This window comes from Mesoplodon mirus (genome assembly GCF_964341445.2).
Source record: "Mesoplodon mirus genome assembly, chromosome: 4".
NCBI lineage: Eukaryota > Metazoa > Chordata > Mammalia > Artiodactyla > Ziphiidae > Mesoplodon > Mesoplodon mirus.
In genome coordinates this window covers 66,722,837-66,742,327 of record NC_138979.1, presented here as the reverse complement: position 1 = coordinate 66,742,327, position 19,491 = coordinate 66,722,837, and the positions used below count along the sequence as shown (strand labels likewise).

The window sequence follows — 19,491 nt, the reverse complement described above, 5'->3', positions numbered from 1 at the left end:
GCAGGTAGGTCATCTGTGGGGACCTCAGATGCTGATGATGCCACTTAGTCTTCCTCCTTTAAGACAGCAGAACTGTTGTATTTTAGTGTAATGTTTTTGTGCTCTTCTTCAAGTGGCTAGTTTTAATTATTAGTTGGGACCCTTAATGTGACATGGGGTGGCTTTAGTCAACTATTGAAAAACTCATTTGCACTTTTTTAAGGTTGCAGTTCATCAATCTTTTTGGTCATCGAGTCAATTAATATAGGTTCTAATTGTATTCAGGTGTCATGACAGAGCTTTAAAAAACTACTTTTGGGGCTTCCCTGGTGGCGCAGTGGTTGAGAGTCCGCCTGCCGATGCAGGGGACACGGGTTTGTGCCCTGGTCCAGGGAGATCCCACGTGCTGCGGAGTGGCTGGGCCCGTGAGCCATGGCTGCTGAGCCTGTGCATCTGGAGCCTGTGCTCTGCAACGGGAGAGGCCACAACAGTGAGAGGCCCGTGTACCGCAAAAAAAAAAAACCTACTTTTAATATTAAATAAGATTTTGGAATGTACACTTGCTTTCAGTTTTTTTCAATAAGTCAGTGCCTAAAATATTACCTTACATTAATAAAAATGAATTCAAAACCACTTTTACCATAGCAAAATGAAAGTGTTTTATAAAAATATACTGATTCCTCCTTATGAAACACAATTGATTCTAGCCTGGAGTTCAGCATTAGTGGGTTATCATTTTGAACCTCATTCAAATACGGCATTAATTTCTTATTAAATTTCAAAAGGCCCTCAGCTTAAAGCAATTTCAGAAGTGAAACTGCTTGGTTGCAGCACATAGTTTTTTAACTTTACAAGACATTTGCAAACTGAATCAAAAGTGTTCAAAACTGTTTCAAACTCTAAAATCTCACATTTTATATTGTTTGGATTTTTAAAAAAAGTTTTGCCAATCTTATGGGCAAGATAATTGCAGGCTGAATTTGCAGTTTCCTGACTAAGAAGATTGAGCATTTTTAATGTTTATTTTATGGAATTTTCTTCATCTTTTATACATTTTTTTAATTTTTCCCATTTGTCTACAGGTTTACTATTTTCTTGATTTGTAGGAGTTCATGATATACTCAAGACATATATGCATCTATTTTCACACGTTGCAAACATCTTCTCCCACTTTGTAGCTAGGCTTTTTTTTTAATAGTGTCTTTTGATAACTAGAAGTTTAGTCAAATTTATCTGCCATTTGTTTTACAATTTGTACTTCTTGAATCTTGTTACAGAAATCTATCCCTACTCCCAAGGGCACAGAGATATTCTTTAAATGTTCTTCTGAGAGTTTTCATTTTGCATTTCACATTTAGGTCTTTAATCTACCTGTACTGATTTTGAGGTATGCTTTGAGGCAAAGATCCAACTTTACTTTCTTCCATGTGGATAAACAGTAATGCCAATACTATTTATTGGAAAGTCCGTTATTTCCCCACTGCACTGTATACCATTTCTGTTGTACAGTCGACCTGCTGTATCAGAGGGTTCTGCATCCGTGGATTCAAACAATCTCAAATCGAAAATATTTGAAAAAGAAAAAAAAGAATACAGAAAGCTCCAAAAAGCAAAACTTGAATTTGCCTAAAGCTGACAACTATTTACATAGCATTTATATCATATTTACAACTATTTACCTACCATTTACATTGTATTAGGTGTTCAGAGATGATTTAAAGTATATGGGAGGATATGTGTAGGTTATTTGATCTTTTTAATGTCTGTGGCACCTGAGTTATTATATCTTTATTCATTCCTAATATTATTCATTTGTGCCTTCCCCCTGCTTCTTTGAAAGAGATTTGTCAATATTATTAATCTTTTCATAGAACCAAATTTTGTCTTTGTTGTTCCTCTCTATTATACCTATTTTACATTTATTTTCTTTAACTCCTACTCTTTATTTTTACTTCCTTCTAGTTTCCTGGCATTTATTTTGCTATTCTTTTTCTAACTTAGTGAGATGAATGCTTAGCTTATTTATTTCCAGGCTTTCTTCTTTTCTCATATAAGCATTTAGGGCTATAAGTTTTCCTCTGCTGGTTCATTTGCATCTCTCAGATTTGTTATATAGTATTTTCATTATAGTTCCAGTCAAAATATTTCCCAATTTCCATTGTGAGCTCTTTGATCCATGAATTATACAGACATGTATTTCTTAATTTCCAAATGTGAAGGTCTTTGATAGTTATTCTTGTCCCTGACTTTCCTCTTAATCACACTGAAGACTGAGCATGTGGTATAACATCAAACCTTTGAAATGTGTTGAAAACTGTTTTACTGCCCAGCACAGAATAATATTCATAAATATTCTGTATGAGTTTATAAAGGATTTTGTACTGTGTTCTAGAATAAATCTAGATCAAATGTGTTAATTACATTGCTAAAATCTTATAAAGTCTTACTGATTTTTATCTTTCTTATAAATTTCTGAGACTCATACATTAAAATTTAATGGTGATGGTGGTTTTGCTTATTTCTCCTTTGTATTTCAAATTTTGATTTATACTTTTTAAGATTTTGCTTATAAGAGCACATACATTTTTAAATTGTTAAATCCTCCTAGTGAACGAAAACTTTTACCATAACATTTATTTTGTCTGATAGTTATATGACCTTTTTACTCCTAATCTTTTTGTATCCTTATCTGGAAGGATTTAGCATCAAGAATTTAGATTTTAAAATATAGGTGTATTATGTCAATCTTTGTTTTTTACCTGGAATCTTTAGTATAATTATATTTAAAATAATTACTGATATATTTAGATTTAAATCTACCATGTTATATCATACTTTCTATTTATCCTTTTTTCTCTATTTTTCTTTATGTTTAATCAATTGATTATTTTTTATTCCTTTTTGTCCTTCCTCTAATTTGTAAATTATGTGTTTTGATTTTTTCTTCAATTGTCACCCTAGACATGTTCATTCCTAGTATATCAAGGTCTCACATTAACCTATATATTATCCTCCTCCCATTTAAAATCCTTTAGTATATTTAATTACAATCCTTTCAACTTATTTGCTATCACCATCATGTGTTTCTTTTTTTAAATAAATAAATTTATTTATTTATTTATTTATTTTTGGCTGCATTGGGTCTTTGTTGCTGCATGTGGGCTTTCTCTAGTTGCAGCGAGTGGGGGCTACTCTTTGTTGTGGTGCATGGGCTTGTTTCTCATTGTGGTGGCCTCTCTTGTTGCAGAGCATGGGCTCTATGGAGCACAGGCTTCAGTAGTTGTGGCATGCAAGCTCAGTAGTTGTGGCTAGTGGGCTATAGAGAGCAGGCTCAGTAGTTGTGGTGCACGGGCTTAGTTGCTCCACGGCATGTGGGGTCTTCCCAGACCAGGGCTTGAACCAGTGTCCCCTGCATTGGTAGGCGGATTCTTAATCACTGCGCCACCAGAGAAGTCCTGCCATCATGTATTTTAATTCCTCTTTTCAAAGACATAGTACAGTACTATTATTAAAATTTATACAATATTTGTTTTGATTCATTCACATAATGACTTTCTCTGATCTTTCTTCTTTCTTGCATCTCAATATACCATACAGGATCAATTTCCTTCTGCTTGAAAATATGAGAGGACAAACTCTTACAAGTTTTTCTTATCTAAAAGTATCTTTGGGACTTCCCTGGTGGTCCAGTGGTTGAGAATCTGCCTTCCAATGCAGGGGACGTGGGTTCAATCCCTGGTCCAGGAAGACCCCACAGGCCGTGGAGCAGCTAAGCCCGTGCACCACAACTACTGAGCCTGCGCTCTACAGCCCGCGAGCCACAACTACTGAAGCCCGTGTGCCCTAGAGCCTGTGTGCCGCAACTACTGAGCCCATGCGCCGCAACTGCTGAAGCCCACATGCTCTAGGGCCCCCGTGCCGCAACTACTGAAGCCCATGCGTCTAGAGCCCGTGCTTGGCAATGAGAGAAGCCACCTCAATGAGAAGCCCGTGCACCACAATAAAGCGTAGCTCCCACTCACCACAACTAGAGAAAGCCCACGGGCAGCAACAAAGACCCAATGCGGCCAAAAATAAATAAAATTTAAAATAAATAAATAAATAAAAGTATCTTCATTTTACCCTCATTCCTGAAAGATGTTTTAAATGATACAGAAATTTGGGGTTGATGGTTATTTTCAATGGATACTGAAAATATCATTGCTTGCTCTGTCTTCTGGTTTTGCTTCTTTCCTACTGAGCAGCCAGCTTTCAGTAAAATTGTTGCATTTTTAAGATAATCTGTCATTCTTTTGTAACATTTTTGCAATTTTCTCTTTGAGCATTCTACAGTTGTACTGGGCTGTGCCCATATGTAAACTTATTTTTATCCTGCTTGAAATTTGTTGGACTTCTAGAATCTGTGGTTGACTTTCATCAGTTCTGCAAAGGTCTCAGCCATTACCTTTTCAAATACTGCCTTTGCCCCTTTCTCTCTTCTATCGTACATTTCTAGGTACTTTCTCTCCGGTCTCCCTTTTTCTTGACTTCTCTTGACCTCTCTATAACATTTTCCATTTCTTTTCCTCTCAGAATTACCTTCTGGGTAATTTCTTATCTATATCTTTCACTTCATTAAATCTTTTATTGTGTCTAATTTGCTATTAAAAATGTATTCTTGGTTAAAAAATTTTATTGAACTAAGACATGTATTGGCTTTTAAAAAATTACAATTATTATATTTTATGCATTACAGTTCTGTTTTGGTCTTTGTCAAATTTGCTTATTTACAAGCCTCTCATTTATTTCTTGGTATATATTAAACATATGTATTTTATATTACGTATCTGAGTCTTCCAAAAAATAAAGATTTTGAATATCTGATTTTACTATCAGTTGTTTCTGTGGGTTCTAACTCATGGTGCTTCTTTTCTTATATGTTTGGTAATCTTTTTATACTGTGAGATACTTTTTAAGGTAAAGGATGAAAGTGGGTTCTTCAAGAATTAATTTGCATTTGTTTCTGTCAACCACCTGGGGCACCGCCAGCCTGAATTATTCAACATTCCTAGCTTTTTTTCCCTAGACATTCAGACTGCATCAGGATGCAAACCAGATAATATTTGTGATTGGAGGTTCCTTTTGTCCTTTCTTGTTCTTATATACAGTTGACCCTTGAACAATGCAGCAGTTAGGGGCGCTGACCACCACACAGTTGAAAATCCACATATACCCTTTACAGTTGGCTCTCCATATCCATGATTGCACATTCAGGGATTCAACCAACCATGGATTAGGTAGTACTGTAGTATGTATTCAAAAAAAATCTGCATATATGTGAACCCATGCAGTTCAAACCTGTGTTGTTCAAGGGTCAACTGTACTTTCATTTTTCTTTTATCTATACTTTCTACCAAAAAGGTATTGTTTAGCCTGCTCATACTAGCAATATTGCTAAATTCTGGCTCAAGCCTGCAGAGTTACTGTGTTCTAGAAGGTCTCCTCTGAAACTTTGTGTCATTAAGCACCTGTGGGGTACAACATACCATGGCACAAACTCAATGGGTTTGCACAGAAGTTTCCTTTTTAGACAATTACAGCAATGTTAAAGCTCTATGGAATTTAAAAAAAAAACCCTCTTAACAATTCCCAGTGGAATGAATATTAGATTTCCTAATAAATCCTTTGGTCATTATGTAGGATGTGTATTTCTAGCTCTCTACCTTATAGGCATATGGTAGAATTGCATTTCCTGGTACCCCTTGTAATTAAGTAGGACCATGCAGCTCATTCTGGCCAATGAATCATGGCCAGACAGATCATTTCAACTCAAATATGAAACCCTCTGGCAGAGCAACCCACAGCATTCAGGATGGTGGCTGCTCCATCAGTTTGAGATTTTAAGTGACTATGATTATAAAAGCCGGGCTGCCAAATGATAATAATTATACACTATGAATGGGAAACAGTCTTACTTTTTTAAGCCACTAAACTGTTAGGGTTGATAATTACCTAGCCTATCCTGATTGATATTACAAAAGTATTTATTATCCAATCAATAACATGAAATGCTATATTTCCAACCTGGCACTAGAGTGATTAATGAGGGAATTAGTCAGTTGGTCTTCTCCTTAGCATATTAGACCAACAAAATATTTAGAGGGATAGAATAAAATAATAAATCATTATTCATTTTTTTTCCAAACATGATTTAAAGTCAAGAGAACACCTAATTCCAAACATGGGTGTTCTGGTTATCTATAACAGTATAACAAATCAACCCGAATTTAGTGGATTAAAACAATTTATCTCTCATGGTTTTCTGTGGGTTGACGGCTGGGCAGTTTTTGCTTGGGATCTCTGTGGTTGCAGTCAACTGGCAGCTAAGTCTGGATCAACTAAAGGTTCAACTGAGCTGGATGTCTGAGGTGGCTTATTCAAATGGCTGGTAGTTGACACTGGCTGTCGGCTGGGAGATCAGCTGAGGCTGGTTCTTTGTTCTCACAACATGGTAGCTGATTATGTGAAAGAGCAGCGGAAGTATGAGTGACAGGAAATGGAAGCTGCCAGGCCATTTAAAGGCTATGCCCTGAACTAGAACAGCACCATTTCCACAATATTCTGTGGTCAAAGCAGTCTGAATGCCTGCCCAGATTCAAAGATTTAGAGAAATAAACTCTTCCTCTTCATGTAAGGTGGCAAAGTCACACGGCAGAAGAGCAAGTGGGAATGAGAGATATTGTTGTGGCTATCTTTGGGAAATATAATCTGACACAATGAGCTTGTATTTAAATTTTTATATCTGTAGTAAGATGCTAAATTATGAGAGATAAAACATATTAGATTGCCTAAATAATATATTTTAGAATAAAATATGTAATACCAATACCACATATTTTAAAAGCACCGTCTCCAATTTTTATTTACTCCATGGTATAAAGTAATTCAGAAATGAGGATTTTATGAAATATAATTTTACATGTTACTTTTCTTAGAATATAAATTTCTCAAGCCCACTGTATCTCTTTTATGACTACCCTCAGCTCCATTTTCCATTTGCACAAATATCTATGACAGCATACAGTGTGCATTTAATAAAAATTAATAATGAGAGTTATGATACCAGATAACTCCTAAATTTAATAAATTCTATATTCACTTATTTTCACAAAAATTCAGAAAAAGCTGAAGACCAAAACTAATGAATGAAAGTAATCTTCAGTGCATAGCGTTGTTTCATGTGAAGAAATTTTCCTTTGGTCTTATGAGTTACTAGTCTTCTCAGATTAGTTGCCTGCCTACTCATCTGTCTCTCCAAATTGATTTAAATCTCTATGAAGTTAGGGAACATGTCTATTTTCTTCACTATTATATTCTTTATGCTTATCAGCACAGTGTCTAGCACAGAGTAGGCACTAAATAAAGAGCTGATCCTAGATATTAACTATATGTCTTAAATTTATATTTACAGCATGTTGCATAAATTGTTTCTTTCTTTCACAAAATCTATTTTAAATAGACCTAGTCCAAATATTTAGGTGTTTTTGGCATGATGACTTTAGTGAATGTGGATCTACCTTACTAGTTTAGAAAAGTCAAGGTAAATAATGATGATGACATTAACAAAGAATAAATAGAGGATGCTTAAGATCCTTTCAAAAATGACTTATTAATTTTATAACAAAAATAAATAAATAATAAAATTTAATAACAGTAACTCTATTAGAGAAATAACTCTAAACAGAAAAAAAATCTGGAAAAATAATCTAGAGCTAAAGGGCATATTGATTATTTACTAGGATAACTACTTTATGCATTACTTTTTCTTTTCAAAAGCATGTTTTTATTTTGGTTACCTGCAAAGGAAGTAGAGGGCTCCAATGATAAGAGTTCCTAGAAGAACAGCCAATGCCACGAAAGCTGCAAACAGGTCACTTTTAGTTTGGTTGCTGGAGCTTGGGAGAAAAACCTCTTCACAACGAGCTCCTGTATAATTTTCAATGCATCTACAGAATAAAATTTTAGATAAAGAATTGCATTCTCTGTTCCATTAGCTAGTATAGAAAGCATAAGGTTTCCAGCTGGTATGAAAAAAAATAAGACTAATTTTCAGATTGTGAACATAGAATAGGCATGCTTTCCTATAATGCTCAGAGTTATAATAAAACAAATTAGCATGTGCAGTCTAATCTTTGCTATCTTCCTTTTCCAGTTTTTAAATTGTTTAGAAATTCCAGAGAAATTATAGAATATTCAGTCCTTTTATCTTTTAGATTTTCAATATGTAATTATCCACACTTAAGTTTATCTGAAATTTATTTTGTTATTTCTGATATAGATGTGGTTCTAAGTATATTTTTCCTTGACATTGCTAACTAGTTATTCCAACCCCATTTATTAAATAATCATTCCCTTTCCCACTGTTTAACAGTGCCTCCTTTAATGTATGTCAAATTTGTATAACAGCATTTCTTTATTCTTCAACGATCTATACATCTAATCTTGGGCTTCTACCATATTGCTTCAATATTGTTGCTTTGTAATATGCTTTAGTATCCGGTAGTTCTACTCCTTACCTTATTACTTTCCTTTTCTAGAGATTTTGTGATATTTTCATTTGCCAGCCAAATATTTTAAAGCCAGTTACTTTCAGCTCTTTAAAACTATGTGACCATAGAGAGAACCATAATCTTTGGTAATATCAGTCAGTTCCTTTTTCCCTGTTAATATGTTCAGAGATTATAAAACTAGAGACTGATATGAACTAATGAGTTTGGCACCAGATCAATTTCATTAGTTCATAGTTGCAGTTAAAATAAAGAATAGTATTTTAATATATACTAATGTTTGTTTATAAAGCAACCCATGAAGTTACGGAGTAAACCAGGGGTCCCCAACCTCCGGGCCACAGACCGGTACCGGTCTGCGGCCTGTTAGGAACTGGGCAGCACAGCAGGAGGTGAGCGGCGGGCCAGCAAGCGAAGCTTCATTTGCTGCTCTCCATCGCTCACATTACCGCCTGAACCATCCCCCTTCCCCACCGGCTCCTGGTAAAACTGTCTTCCACGAAACTGGTCCCTGGTGCCAAAAAGGTTGGGGACCGCTGGAGTAAACTACACTTAGCAATAATTTTGCGTAAAAAAAATGTGTGTGTATATATATTCTTTAAGCTAGTATTACCAAAAATAGAAATATCTGTTCTACTAAAATAATTCTCCTCCTCACCTCTTTCCAGTTTAGGAAGTATTTACAAATGTTATCTTCTTTTCTCCCACCCTAGTCTAATAAGGATGCAGTCCTAGAAAGTTACATGCTGAACTGATTACTAACAAAGCTTGGCAACTAATGTAATAGGCTAATAAAGCAGTATACAAATAAATAAGAGAAAAGAATATCAAGTTATAGCACAAGGGATCGATTTTACTTAAATGAGCATATGAAAGATGTTTTATGAACCTCAAGCCCTACACATGGTGAGGCAGTGGTGTTATTGGTTACAGCCTCCACTGAGGGGGGAGGGGTGTCAGTTTGAGCAAAGAAGCAGTTTTGATTCTCTCAAACTACTGTAAAGATGGAGTTGAGGAAACATAGAAAGGAAAAGACAGGACAGAATATGAGTGGCAAACTGAAATGCAAGTAAAATACTTTACAAAACACAATTACCTAACGTCTAAATAAAAAATACTTATTTTTTCCAAAGATCAAGTCAGTTAAATAAGTATGAGGAGAAAAAAGATTAAATGAAAATAATTTGTTTCTTTCTCCTCTAGCCCCACATCCCACTTCCAAAAAAGGGAATAAATAACACACAGAGACACACACACACAGACACACACAGGCCTAGAAAGTTAATATAGAGACTACCAAAAAAATCAATACATATGTCATCACAAAATAACCAAAGAAGGAAAGGGGCATTCCACACAGTAAAAAAAAAAAAAAAAAAAAAAAAGTTCTAAATTTTTCAAAACCAGAATTCAGTAAGTAGTAATTATTTATGACTTTGGAAGGTTTTTAAAGAAAAGATTTAGCCACTGAAAAAGTTACTGTCATCGTTTTAAAATAACTCTCACGTTTTGAAATGATATTAAAATGGGGTTCAGTTTCCATTTGAATGTAGCTAGAACCCTAAAGAAATAAATTCTGAATTGAAACAGTATAATTCTTCTTTAAAAGGAAGATTTCTTTTTTAAAATGCTATAAACTCATTACTCAAGGCTGTTCAAGTTTAGGTAAGATTGAACTTCAAGGAAGAAGATGACAAACTAGCTGATGTAACTAACCCTGTGTGTTTACTTTGAGCTGGAAGGAGTCAAGAGAATGGTATAAATATAAGCTGAGTGGTCAGATCAGGTTGTAAGCAAACAAACAATAAAGGCATATAAAGGAAAACAATCAACACTACAGTGCTGTTCTGTTGTCTTACAGCAGGGCCAAGCAAACACATGCTCTTGTGGGAAAGTCAAAAGCTGATGGTATCTTTAAATAAAGCAAAGTGAAGAATAAACACATCTTGTTATTATTTAACTAGTCAAATCAGAATTTAGAGAAAAGCAAAGAAATTTAAATATTATGTTATTATCTAAGAAGTAGAAATGGCTAACCTAAAAATTAATTTAAAAATTTCAGATATTTATCATACAAAAAAGTAAACACAGCCTACCAATGAGTATGTACAAGGATTCCACTTTTAAAGCTCGAGCTCATTTATGAAAATGTTATGACCCAGTTATGACACAAATATCAAACTTTAGGCAAAGTCAGCTCCTTTAAGGATAAATAAGGGTGAATTAAGAAGATTTAGACAGATAACTAAATGGTAGTACTAGTTGAAGCAAAACAGAAAGGTGAGGCATTTGTACCACCATTTCATGCAGAACTAAGTAGCCTTCAGTCTTCATGTAACTTTCTTGCTAAATTATTTCTGGACATCACTTCTGCACAGACTGCCAAGTAGCAAACAGTTGTGCCACCTAATGAGGTGAATATCAAGCACTAGGATCACACACATTCTCCTGGATCTGAAAGATGAATGCTGGAACAGGTACAAATGCTCAACTAGGTGAGAAATTCCAAAACTCAGAATCCAAGTCATATGTGCTGGTTTTCTGGCTGAATACCACCAACAATCTTGTCCTTAAACCCAGAAGCTATGTTTAGTACACTGGACATGAAATAACCTCATTAGATTCTACAGCATTCCAGGTAAGTTGTAAGAACCAAGTTTTTAATCACGTAAACAAACAGTGCCATTTAGCTTCAAGAAAGAGTATTGGACTATGAGCTAGAAAAAACTGATTTCTTGATCCCACTCTTATCACTGTTGGCTGTGTGACCTTGGGCAAGCCACTCAAACTCTCTAAGACACTGTAAAAATCAAAATAACACCTGCTTTTGCTATTTCATAGGGCTACTGTCAGAATCAAATAATGTCTAAAAGTACTTTGAACACTGAAACACTATGCAAGTGAAACTGAAATTAAAGTAGTTACTTTACAAAGACCATGTTTACATCTAATGTAGGACTACAGGGAATAAAATACTCAAGAAAAATTACAGCCAGAAAAAGTTAAGAGCATGGAGATCAATAAATGTGTTAAATATTTTTCAGGAACAATAAACAACTTTATAAGAGTCCACTAACCAAACAATGATTCAACGTCAATTCCACTTCACTTGGGCTAATCTATCCTGGAAAGAAAAAGTATAATATTGGCATATGCCAAAATTGACTTCCAAGTTTGATTCCTACTCTGTAGTAATCAAAGTTCAATCTGAAACCCATGAAAAATGGTGACAAAACCAAAATAAAATAAAACTATTAGATTGTTCAAGAAACACGAACTAACCACATGGGCTTAAATCCCTTTAGCATTCCAGGGCCAGATAACAATACACAAACATGCCAACATCCTATGAAACTCCTACTAGATTTTTATAAGCCAAGAATTCAGGGAAGACTGACTCTTTTATTAGCTAGTGCCATAAATGTAACTTCACTAAGCATTTATTAGATTCTTAATAGTACCCAGAGATACTTAGCTAATATTCAATCTTACGAAAGTTTTAATATTTATATGATATTAGCACCATTTAAAACCAATAACTAGTATGCTTCAAGTGTGTAAGTATAATCTAAGTCTAGTAAAAAAGCAAAATCTATTAGGTTCTTCCAAGATTGACTATGAACAAGATAATTCATGTGCTGAAATGGACTACAGACTATATCTGTATATAAATGGATAAAACATCCTACATAGAGAATAATTCATATTTGTCATTATGTACGGTATTGTTATAATTTTATTGTGAAGTGTTATAATTTTTTGCTTAAGTAAATCACTGTGAAAATGTGAAATATTTTACGTACTGAAACTAGCTAAAGCACAGTGAATGAAGGAAGCATGTAAACAAATGATGAGCAACAGTAGTTTAAAACACGACCTTCATTACTGAATCCATGCATTGGCTATTCTTTTCCAATTAAGACTTTTTGGGAGAGACACCCATAGAATGCTGCAGGGTTCACCAGAATACTTGGGGAAAATTCTGTGATTAAAAATTTTTTCTTAAATGTTGTCTTCCTCCATGTGAGAAAAATAATTATCTCAATTCTCACCCTATTTTGTTTTCCTCAAGAAAAAAAAACAAGATCAGGGAGGAAATCCAAAACTGCTCTTGAAAGATAAGATATATATGTTTTAAAAAAATGATCAGGGAGGAAAAGTAAAACTACAAGCAGAAAATACGTATATATTTTTTGTATTCTATTTTGTTATGATCCTTGGTGTAAAAAATACACAACTATTTGTATATACAAAGATTTATTTATACATAAAAACTGGTATATGTCAGTTCTTCCTTTCTTTCAAGTAATAATTTCAGTAAATATAAAGCTATATTTAGAATTTATAAATGATAAATTATAAATGGGCCTTCCAATTGTAGACATTTTTCACATGTTTTGGTAAAACTTAAAGGACATCAAGACCATAAATCCAGGAAAAAATGGAAAGACTTATGCTCTTAAATCACCAGACACTCAATTAAACCACAGTTCTAAATGGACAGTATTCATGCTGGCATCTTACCTTCCCAGGCTTCAGGTCTCAACAACCTTCTAATGCAGGGAAAATCTCATGCCCCAACTTGGAATAAGACAAAGAGAAGCCAGCATCAGTTCACTTCCTGACAAAAGAAGTTAAGTATTAGAGCTGAACAAAAGTCACAGTTGTCACTTTGCATGGTATTCCTATGTTGAAAATGAAATCTTACTGGTGAGAAATTGGGATATTTTTCAGGGGCCTTTCAAAGGAAATAGTGGATGAAAAGACACTATCTAAAAGGATAACCAAAATTCAGAAGCAAATGCATAATCTGACATAACTTATTATGCAACAAATAAGAAGAAAATGAAGGAGCTTTAAAGGAGGACATTCATGATCTTTCACTGGCATTTTGCTTCCTAGAACAGCAATGAGCTAACCTGAGTTAGTCCTGAAGAGTAGTTTCTACTCTTGAACAAGTGACACAATTGAGTAAGACAAATGCTGGTGGAAGACAAGCAGACCTAAGAGCAGTTATGTTTCCACTGTTTCAAAACCATATTCTGCTATGTTTGACAAGCAGATGATCTGGAAAAACATGATTTCAAGAAGATTTATCCTCTTTTAAGTTTTTGTTCTAAGCATGGTGGGTCAAGAAAGATATATCAGTTGTTTTTGCTGAGAATACTAATGAAAAAGCTTTATCAGAAGTAAGGTTACTAATGTGAAAAGTGTTAACAAAATGCATAGCTAAATAGAGCAGTTGTTTCGTGCTTTTTGCAACTGTTCTATTATCAGCTTCAAGGCTGTGATTTCCTTTCTGTAAAGGTGTTCTAAAGACCAATCTAAATCCTGATGTTTAATAAAGCAGTGCCAAAATAAATATATAAAGTGTATATATATATATAATATATATATACACAAAATAAATATATAAAGTATATAATATATAAATAATATAGTACAGTGCCAAAAGTCAAAGTAAAAAGGACTTTGTTCTGATTAATATCACAGTAGCATTTTGAATTTTTTTTCTTTGAACCATAACCTTCTACTAAATTTACAGATGAAAAAACAGAAGTCTTACCTAAAAAGAGTGCCAAGAACTAGCCTATGGTAACCAACTGACCTTAAGAAAACTTTAAAATTTTATGTGATTAATAAAACAACTCATAAAACCCAGATGATTCCTTTTGGAAACTGAGTTTAGTAAAAAGCACACTGAGGTCCAGCAAAACTGTGGACAGACACACACGCAATACACAATTAAAAGAGGCAACGTATCAAATGCAGAAGCACAATAAATGTTGATTTTCTTACATTTTTCCAATTGTGATTCTCATCCTCAATTATTTTACTTTCATAAAACAAGCCTTACATATATTATAAGTTGGTACTCCTAAATTGCCTCTCTTAAATAGAATTCAGTCTTTATTTTATCACCTGACAAATGATGATTTCTACCTAGCCAACACTGACTGTTGTGGATAGGGGACGAAGCTTGGCTTCTGTCAAGGCAGCAGGGGCCTTCTTTGGTCTGAGCTTGTGGCCCTCTGGGAGAATTCTGGTGATCAGGCTCAGGGAACTGGAGCTTACTAAGTCACTCTGGGTACACCTGATATCTTAAAACTCCACCTCCACACTGTGCAATGATTGGCTTCACGGTGATCACAAGAAGCCTGGAGGAAAGTGAGGCAGCAAGGAAAGGCCTCATCCAGCTAGTGATGCAAACATAGGTGAAGACAAATCCTTTCCCCCATTCTTGCTCCACGAACCTAGAAAGTTCTAGTTGGAAGGTTGAAAGATTAGGGGCTTTCTGACGTTGTGCCCAAGTTGGCGAAGAGGACAAGGGCTGGAAAGGGCTTCTGCCTGGACTGTTCTCAGTGAAAGACTTTGAAATAGACAAGATTGTTAGGTACCCTGTCTAACGACCCTTCTGGGTTATCTGATTCTATGGGGGCCTGTGCTTTCCATTGTCTTTGAGCTATTTTACAAACTCTGTAAATTGTAGAAAACTGACAATAAATGAATTTTGTCCAGTATAATACAAGAGATTTCCCTGTGGATATTGATAAGTATTTAGTATTTCATTTCAACATGGCTGATCACCTATACTTGCATGTGTGTGTTGTTTTTGTTTTTGTTTTTGGCCATGCCGTGCGGGCCCTCGGCAGTTAAAGCCCAGAGTCCTAACCACTGGACAGCCAGGGAACACCCAAGTATGTGTTGTTTGAATTCATCTTTGAGTCAGTTGTAACATCTTATTGGTTCCCTTGTTAATGAATGAGTTAAATATGTCTTTGACACATGTTCATTTTATATTTGTATGAAAATCATGATTTTCCCTTATATAAAAATTTATTTTTTTTTACCAGTTTGAAGGTTGCCCACTGAGATGGATTCATCTGACAGAGCTAGCTAAATGGAGTTGCCAGTGAAGTGCACCTCCTTAATAGCTTAAGCCCAGGCATGTCTTTTCCTGGCTTCCAGAGGTGAATCCCACTCAGCAATAGAACTTAAATTTTGCTGGTTCTCTGTTTCTCTAGCTTTTTTTCCCCTCTCCACTAACTTTATGTTTAATTTTTTGTCATTGGTTTACTTACTACTGATAAGTTATTTTCCCATTAGTAAGAGCAATGGTAAGGAGTTTGGTTTTATAGTTTGACAATCTGATGATCTCTGTAAATGGATGATAGAGATCTACTCAACCAGGTGAAAGGATAGAGAAACTGGTTTGTCAGACTCTTATTAAAAATTTATTTCTCTTATTTTTTAGCTCAAATCAATTAAAAATTACATACCCACTGGGAAGGAGAGTACCTCTTTGACATTTGGACCAGTGAGATTTTATGTTTCTGTGTTTACTTGATCTGTGCCAAAGTTATAGATCTGAAGCTATAAGCTCTTTCTATGCCTATGTGTCAAACTCAGAAAGGCCTTTACCTCTTACTCTGTGTGAAATTTCTTTCTTTCTCCAGAGGATACTAAAAAATGATAGTATAAAGTCTCTTAAATTAAAGAAGTTCTGTTCTGATTGACTTACAGAGATAAACAAGCTCTTACATAAATTCAGTATTGTTAAAATTCCCAGAATAGGAAATCGAACTTCTAATACTTTATTTTTTAAAATTTTATTGAAGTATAGTTGATTTACAGTATTGTGTTAATTTCTGCTGTACAGCAAAGTGACTCAGTTATACATATATATTCTTTTTCATATTCTTTTCCATTATGGTTTAAACACAGTTTATTGACTATATTAATAATTCCCTGTGCTAAACAGTAGGACCTTGTTGTTTGAACTTCTAATGCTTTAAATGTACTAAACTTAAATAAAATTCTTCTTGCTAAAACTAAGAAAACTTTTAAGAACCCAAGTTCACATTAATAAGAGTAAATCTTTGGTAAACAATACTAGCTTAATAATTTTGGCTTAATAAAACAGCTATATCTTTATCAGTATTAGTAGAACAGAAGTATATATTTTATTCCACTTGGGTTTGTTTTTCCTAAAATTATACAGGTTTACTGATCAAATAAGCTAATATTACTCCTACATATTATTAAAAACTATGAAAAATGAATACTGTATTCAATTAAATTCAATCATTATTCTGACAAACATCTATTTCAACCATAATTATGTTCTGTAGTATTTATGTTTTATAGTAGATAATTTCTAAGGTAAAAGATTGAATTTATATTATTTTTTAACATCTTTATTGGAGTATAATTGCTTTACAATGGTGTGTTAGTTTCTGCTTTATGCGGCTGCTTCCCAGTAGCTATCTATTTTACATTTGGTAAGGTATATATGTCCATGCCACTCTGAATTTATATTAAATTGAATTACTGGATATTATTAGACACAGATAATTTTTAAGTAAGGTAGAATACTGAAACATTAATCATTAAGTATAATTTCAAGTTTATATAATTTTGCTTCTTAAGGTTACAGCTTTGGTCATGTTAATGAACATATTCATTTTTGCCACTTTAAGGAGTCATAGAAGAGATGTGTGTGGCAGTAGAAAGTTGTAATATGTGAGTTCATGACTTTGCAGATCTACTAAATTGCTTGTGTGTGCCATACAGTTCTAAATTATCCACTACCCCAGTGATCTCTGTGAAACAGAAGTTAGTTATAGTTACTTGGCTGAAAGATATGAGTAATGAGACTATACTTGGAACAACTGTGACAGAGAAACACAACTCTGTGTGTACTTTTGTTTTCCAAGGGTAGATGTGTCTGAAAGCAGCAGTTTGCAGTAGTTTGCAGGCTTTTTAGTCTCTAGAACTTACTGAGGACTCCAGAGAGCTTTTGTTTACATGGGTTAAGAAACTATTGGTATTTACTATATCGGAAAGTGAAATATAAATTAACAAAAATACTTATTTATTGATTCATCTGAAGATAATAATATGAACACACAGTGTGTTATAAATAACATCTCAGTATTATAAAAATGGCTTCAACGGGTAAAACCTCTGAAAGAGAACCAGGTCAGTTTGTTCTAATTAGAATATGGGAAAGTGTAGTGAACAGAATTTAGAAAATAAACTTTATTTTGTCCCATTGATGAAAGAGGTTATTAAACATTAGTTCTCAGGCACCTATTTTAACCAAGTGCCAAAATCTCCTCTGACAACTTTTTTTGATTTTGTCTTCTCAAAATTGGATCCTAAATATAGAAAAAATAAAATAAAAAGTCACCCAAAACTGTATTTGAGATTTCTCAGAGAACACCCAGAAAATCACAAATTTTCTTTGTCTCTTATCTTTTAAAAACAGAGATGATAGAAATAATTATAACAGTAAAATAATGAACAAAAATCTATGAAATTTCCTGGAGATCTGTCAATGCCTTTGCTGCACATAATTTTTTCTTTTTTTTTTTTTTCGGCCGCGCTGTGCAGCATACAGGATCTTAGTTCCCCAGGGATCGAACCCATGCCCCCTTCAGTGGAAGCACAGAGTCCTAACCACTGCACCATGAGGGAATTCCCGGTCCATAGTGTTTTTAATCTCAGGGCAAATGCCAATCAAAACTCTTATGAAATAGTTGTACACTATACTTCCAACAGAGAATTTTACCCTTATTCACCCTGATATTATTAACTGGCTCACAGCCATTAAGTATCTGTCATCTATGTAGTTTTGTTTTAATGTGATGCGTGTCAGAAGGCACTGCTACAGGCTATAAGGCAGTGTTTGTATTCTGAACTAAAAAGGACAGTCCCAGAGCCTCATGGACAAAGAATGTACCAGGACTGCAAATTTCTGACACTTAAAAAAAAAGATTCTTGGGTACAAGCTTCTGAGATGACTGGACTGAATCAGGATTCTTTATAGTTCAAAATCAGACAGCCTCATGAAAGCAGGTTGTTAACCCAAGATCTCAAGGAACACAGGACTGAATGAATTGATGAGAATTTATTGTGGTTATTTGTTTAGGACAGTGTTAATACTGTAATGATCTATTTTTCTTATATTAAAAAAAAACCCTCTCTTTTTTCTTAAGCTATCCATAACCCACAACAATTTAGTAAATAGTACTTCTGTAAAATGCAACAAAATACTTTGAAATGTTATCTGATTCGCATTAAGCAGCCCCTGACTCACAAATTCAGAAACTATTACTGAGTCTCCTTACTCTTCATGGTAATATAGTTATTTGCATATGTCCAACAAGAACCCGTTCTCCTTTTCATTAGGACAAAACTGGACAAATCATTTGATCAACCAAGGCCTTCTATGGACTATCATTTTTGAGAATGACTCTCATTGAATTAGGTAAGGTAAGCCGTTTTTACAAAACAAAAGCTGACTTTACATATGGATCCAAAATCTACAAAGCAGTAAAAATGGCCTGGTACCTGGCTTATAGGTTCAAGCCCTCGGGAGGTAAGGAAGTCACTTACTGGCAGGCCAAGAACCTTAGCAAATTTGGGGGACTCTGAGAAAAGAGAAACCAAATTTACAGGTACTCTACAAGTGAAATCTGGTATAGTTAGTTTCTTAGGCTTGGTTTTCTAGCCCCACAACAACAAATAATAGAGGCTTATAAAGTCAATTCCAAGATTCTTTATGAAAACTTTCAAACAGAAATTAATTTCGTAACTGTCATGGACGTTCAGTACTGAATTGCAAAATTCAGTAATTTTATATATTTAACTAATGCTCTTATTGCACTAGCATTTTTTACACCAAGAATAATTTTTTGGGATTATATAACTACAAGGGGAAGACTGTTATGAAAAATTATGAAAGACTTTGAAACAGACCAAAAAAAAAAAAAAAAGACTACTGGGTGTTCTGTCCAATCCATCCTTCTGGATGATCTGATTCTTTAGGGGCCTGCATCTTTCATTGTCTTCCAGCTGTTTTACAACTCCGTAAATTATAGAAAACTTAGAGTAATACAAATGATTCTTTTCCACAGAAATTCAAATGAATTTTGTCTGGTGGAATACAATTGATTATTGC

General features: G+C 34.3%; 1 protein-coding gene across 2 annotated transcripts in view; it reads right to left on the bottom strand.

The window, feature by feature from the left end:
• Window positions 1-19,491, bottom strand: part of NRG4 (neuregulin 4) — a 126,779-nt gene that overhangs the window by 20,504 nt on the left and 86,784 nt on the right. For both annotated transcript variants that reach the window (XM_082618883.1, XM_082618884.1), the window contains one exon: window positions 7,815-7,964. In XM_082618883.1, coding sequence (XP_082475009.1) covers window positions 7,815-7,964 — 150 coding nt within the window. The remainder of the gene's footprint in view (window positions 1-7,814; window positions 7,965-19,491) is intronic.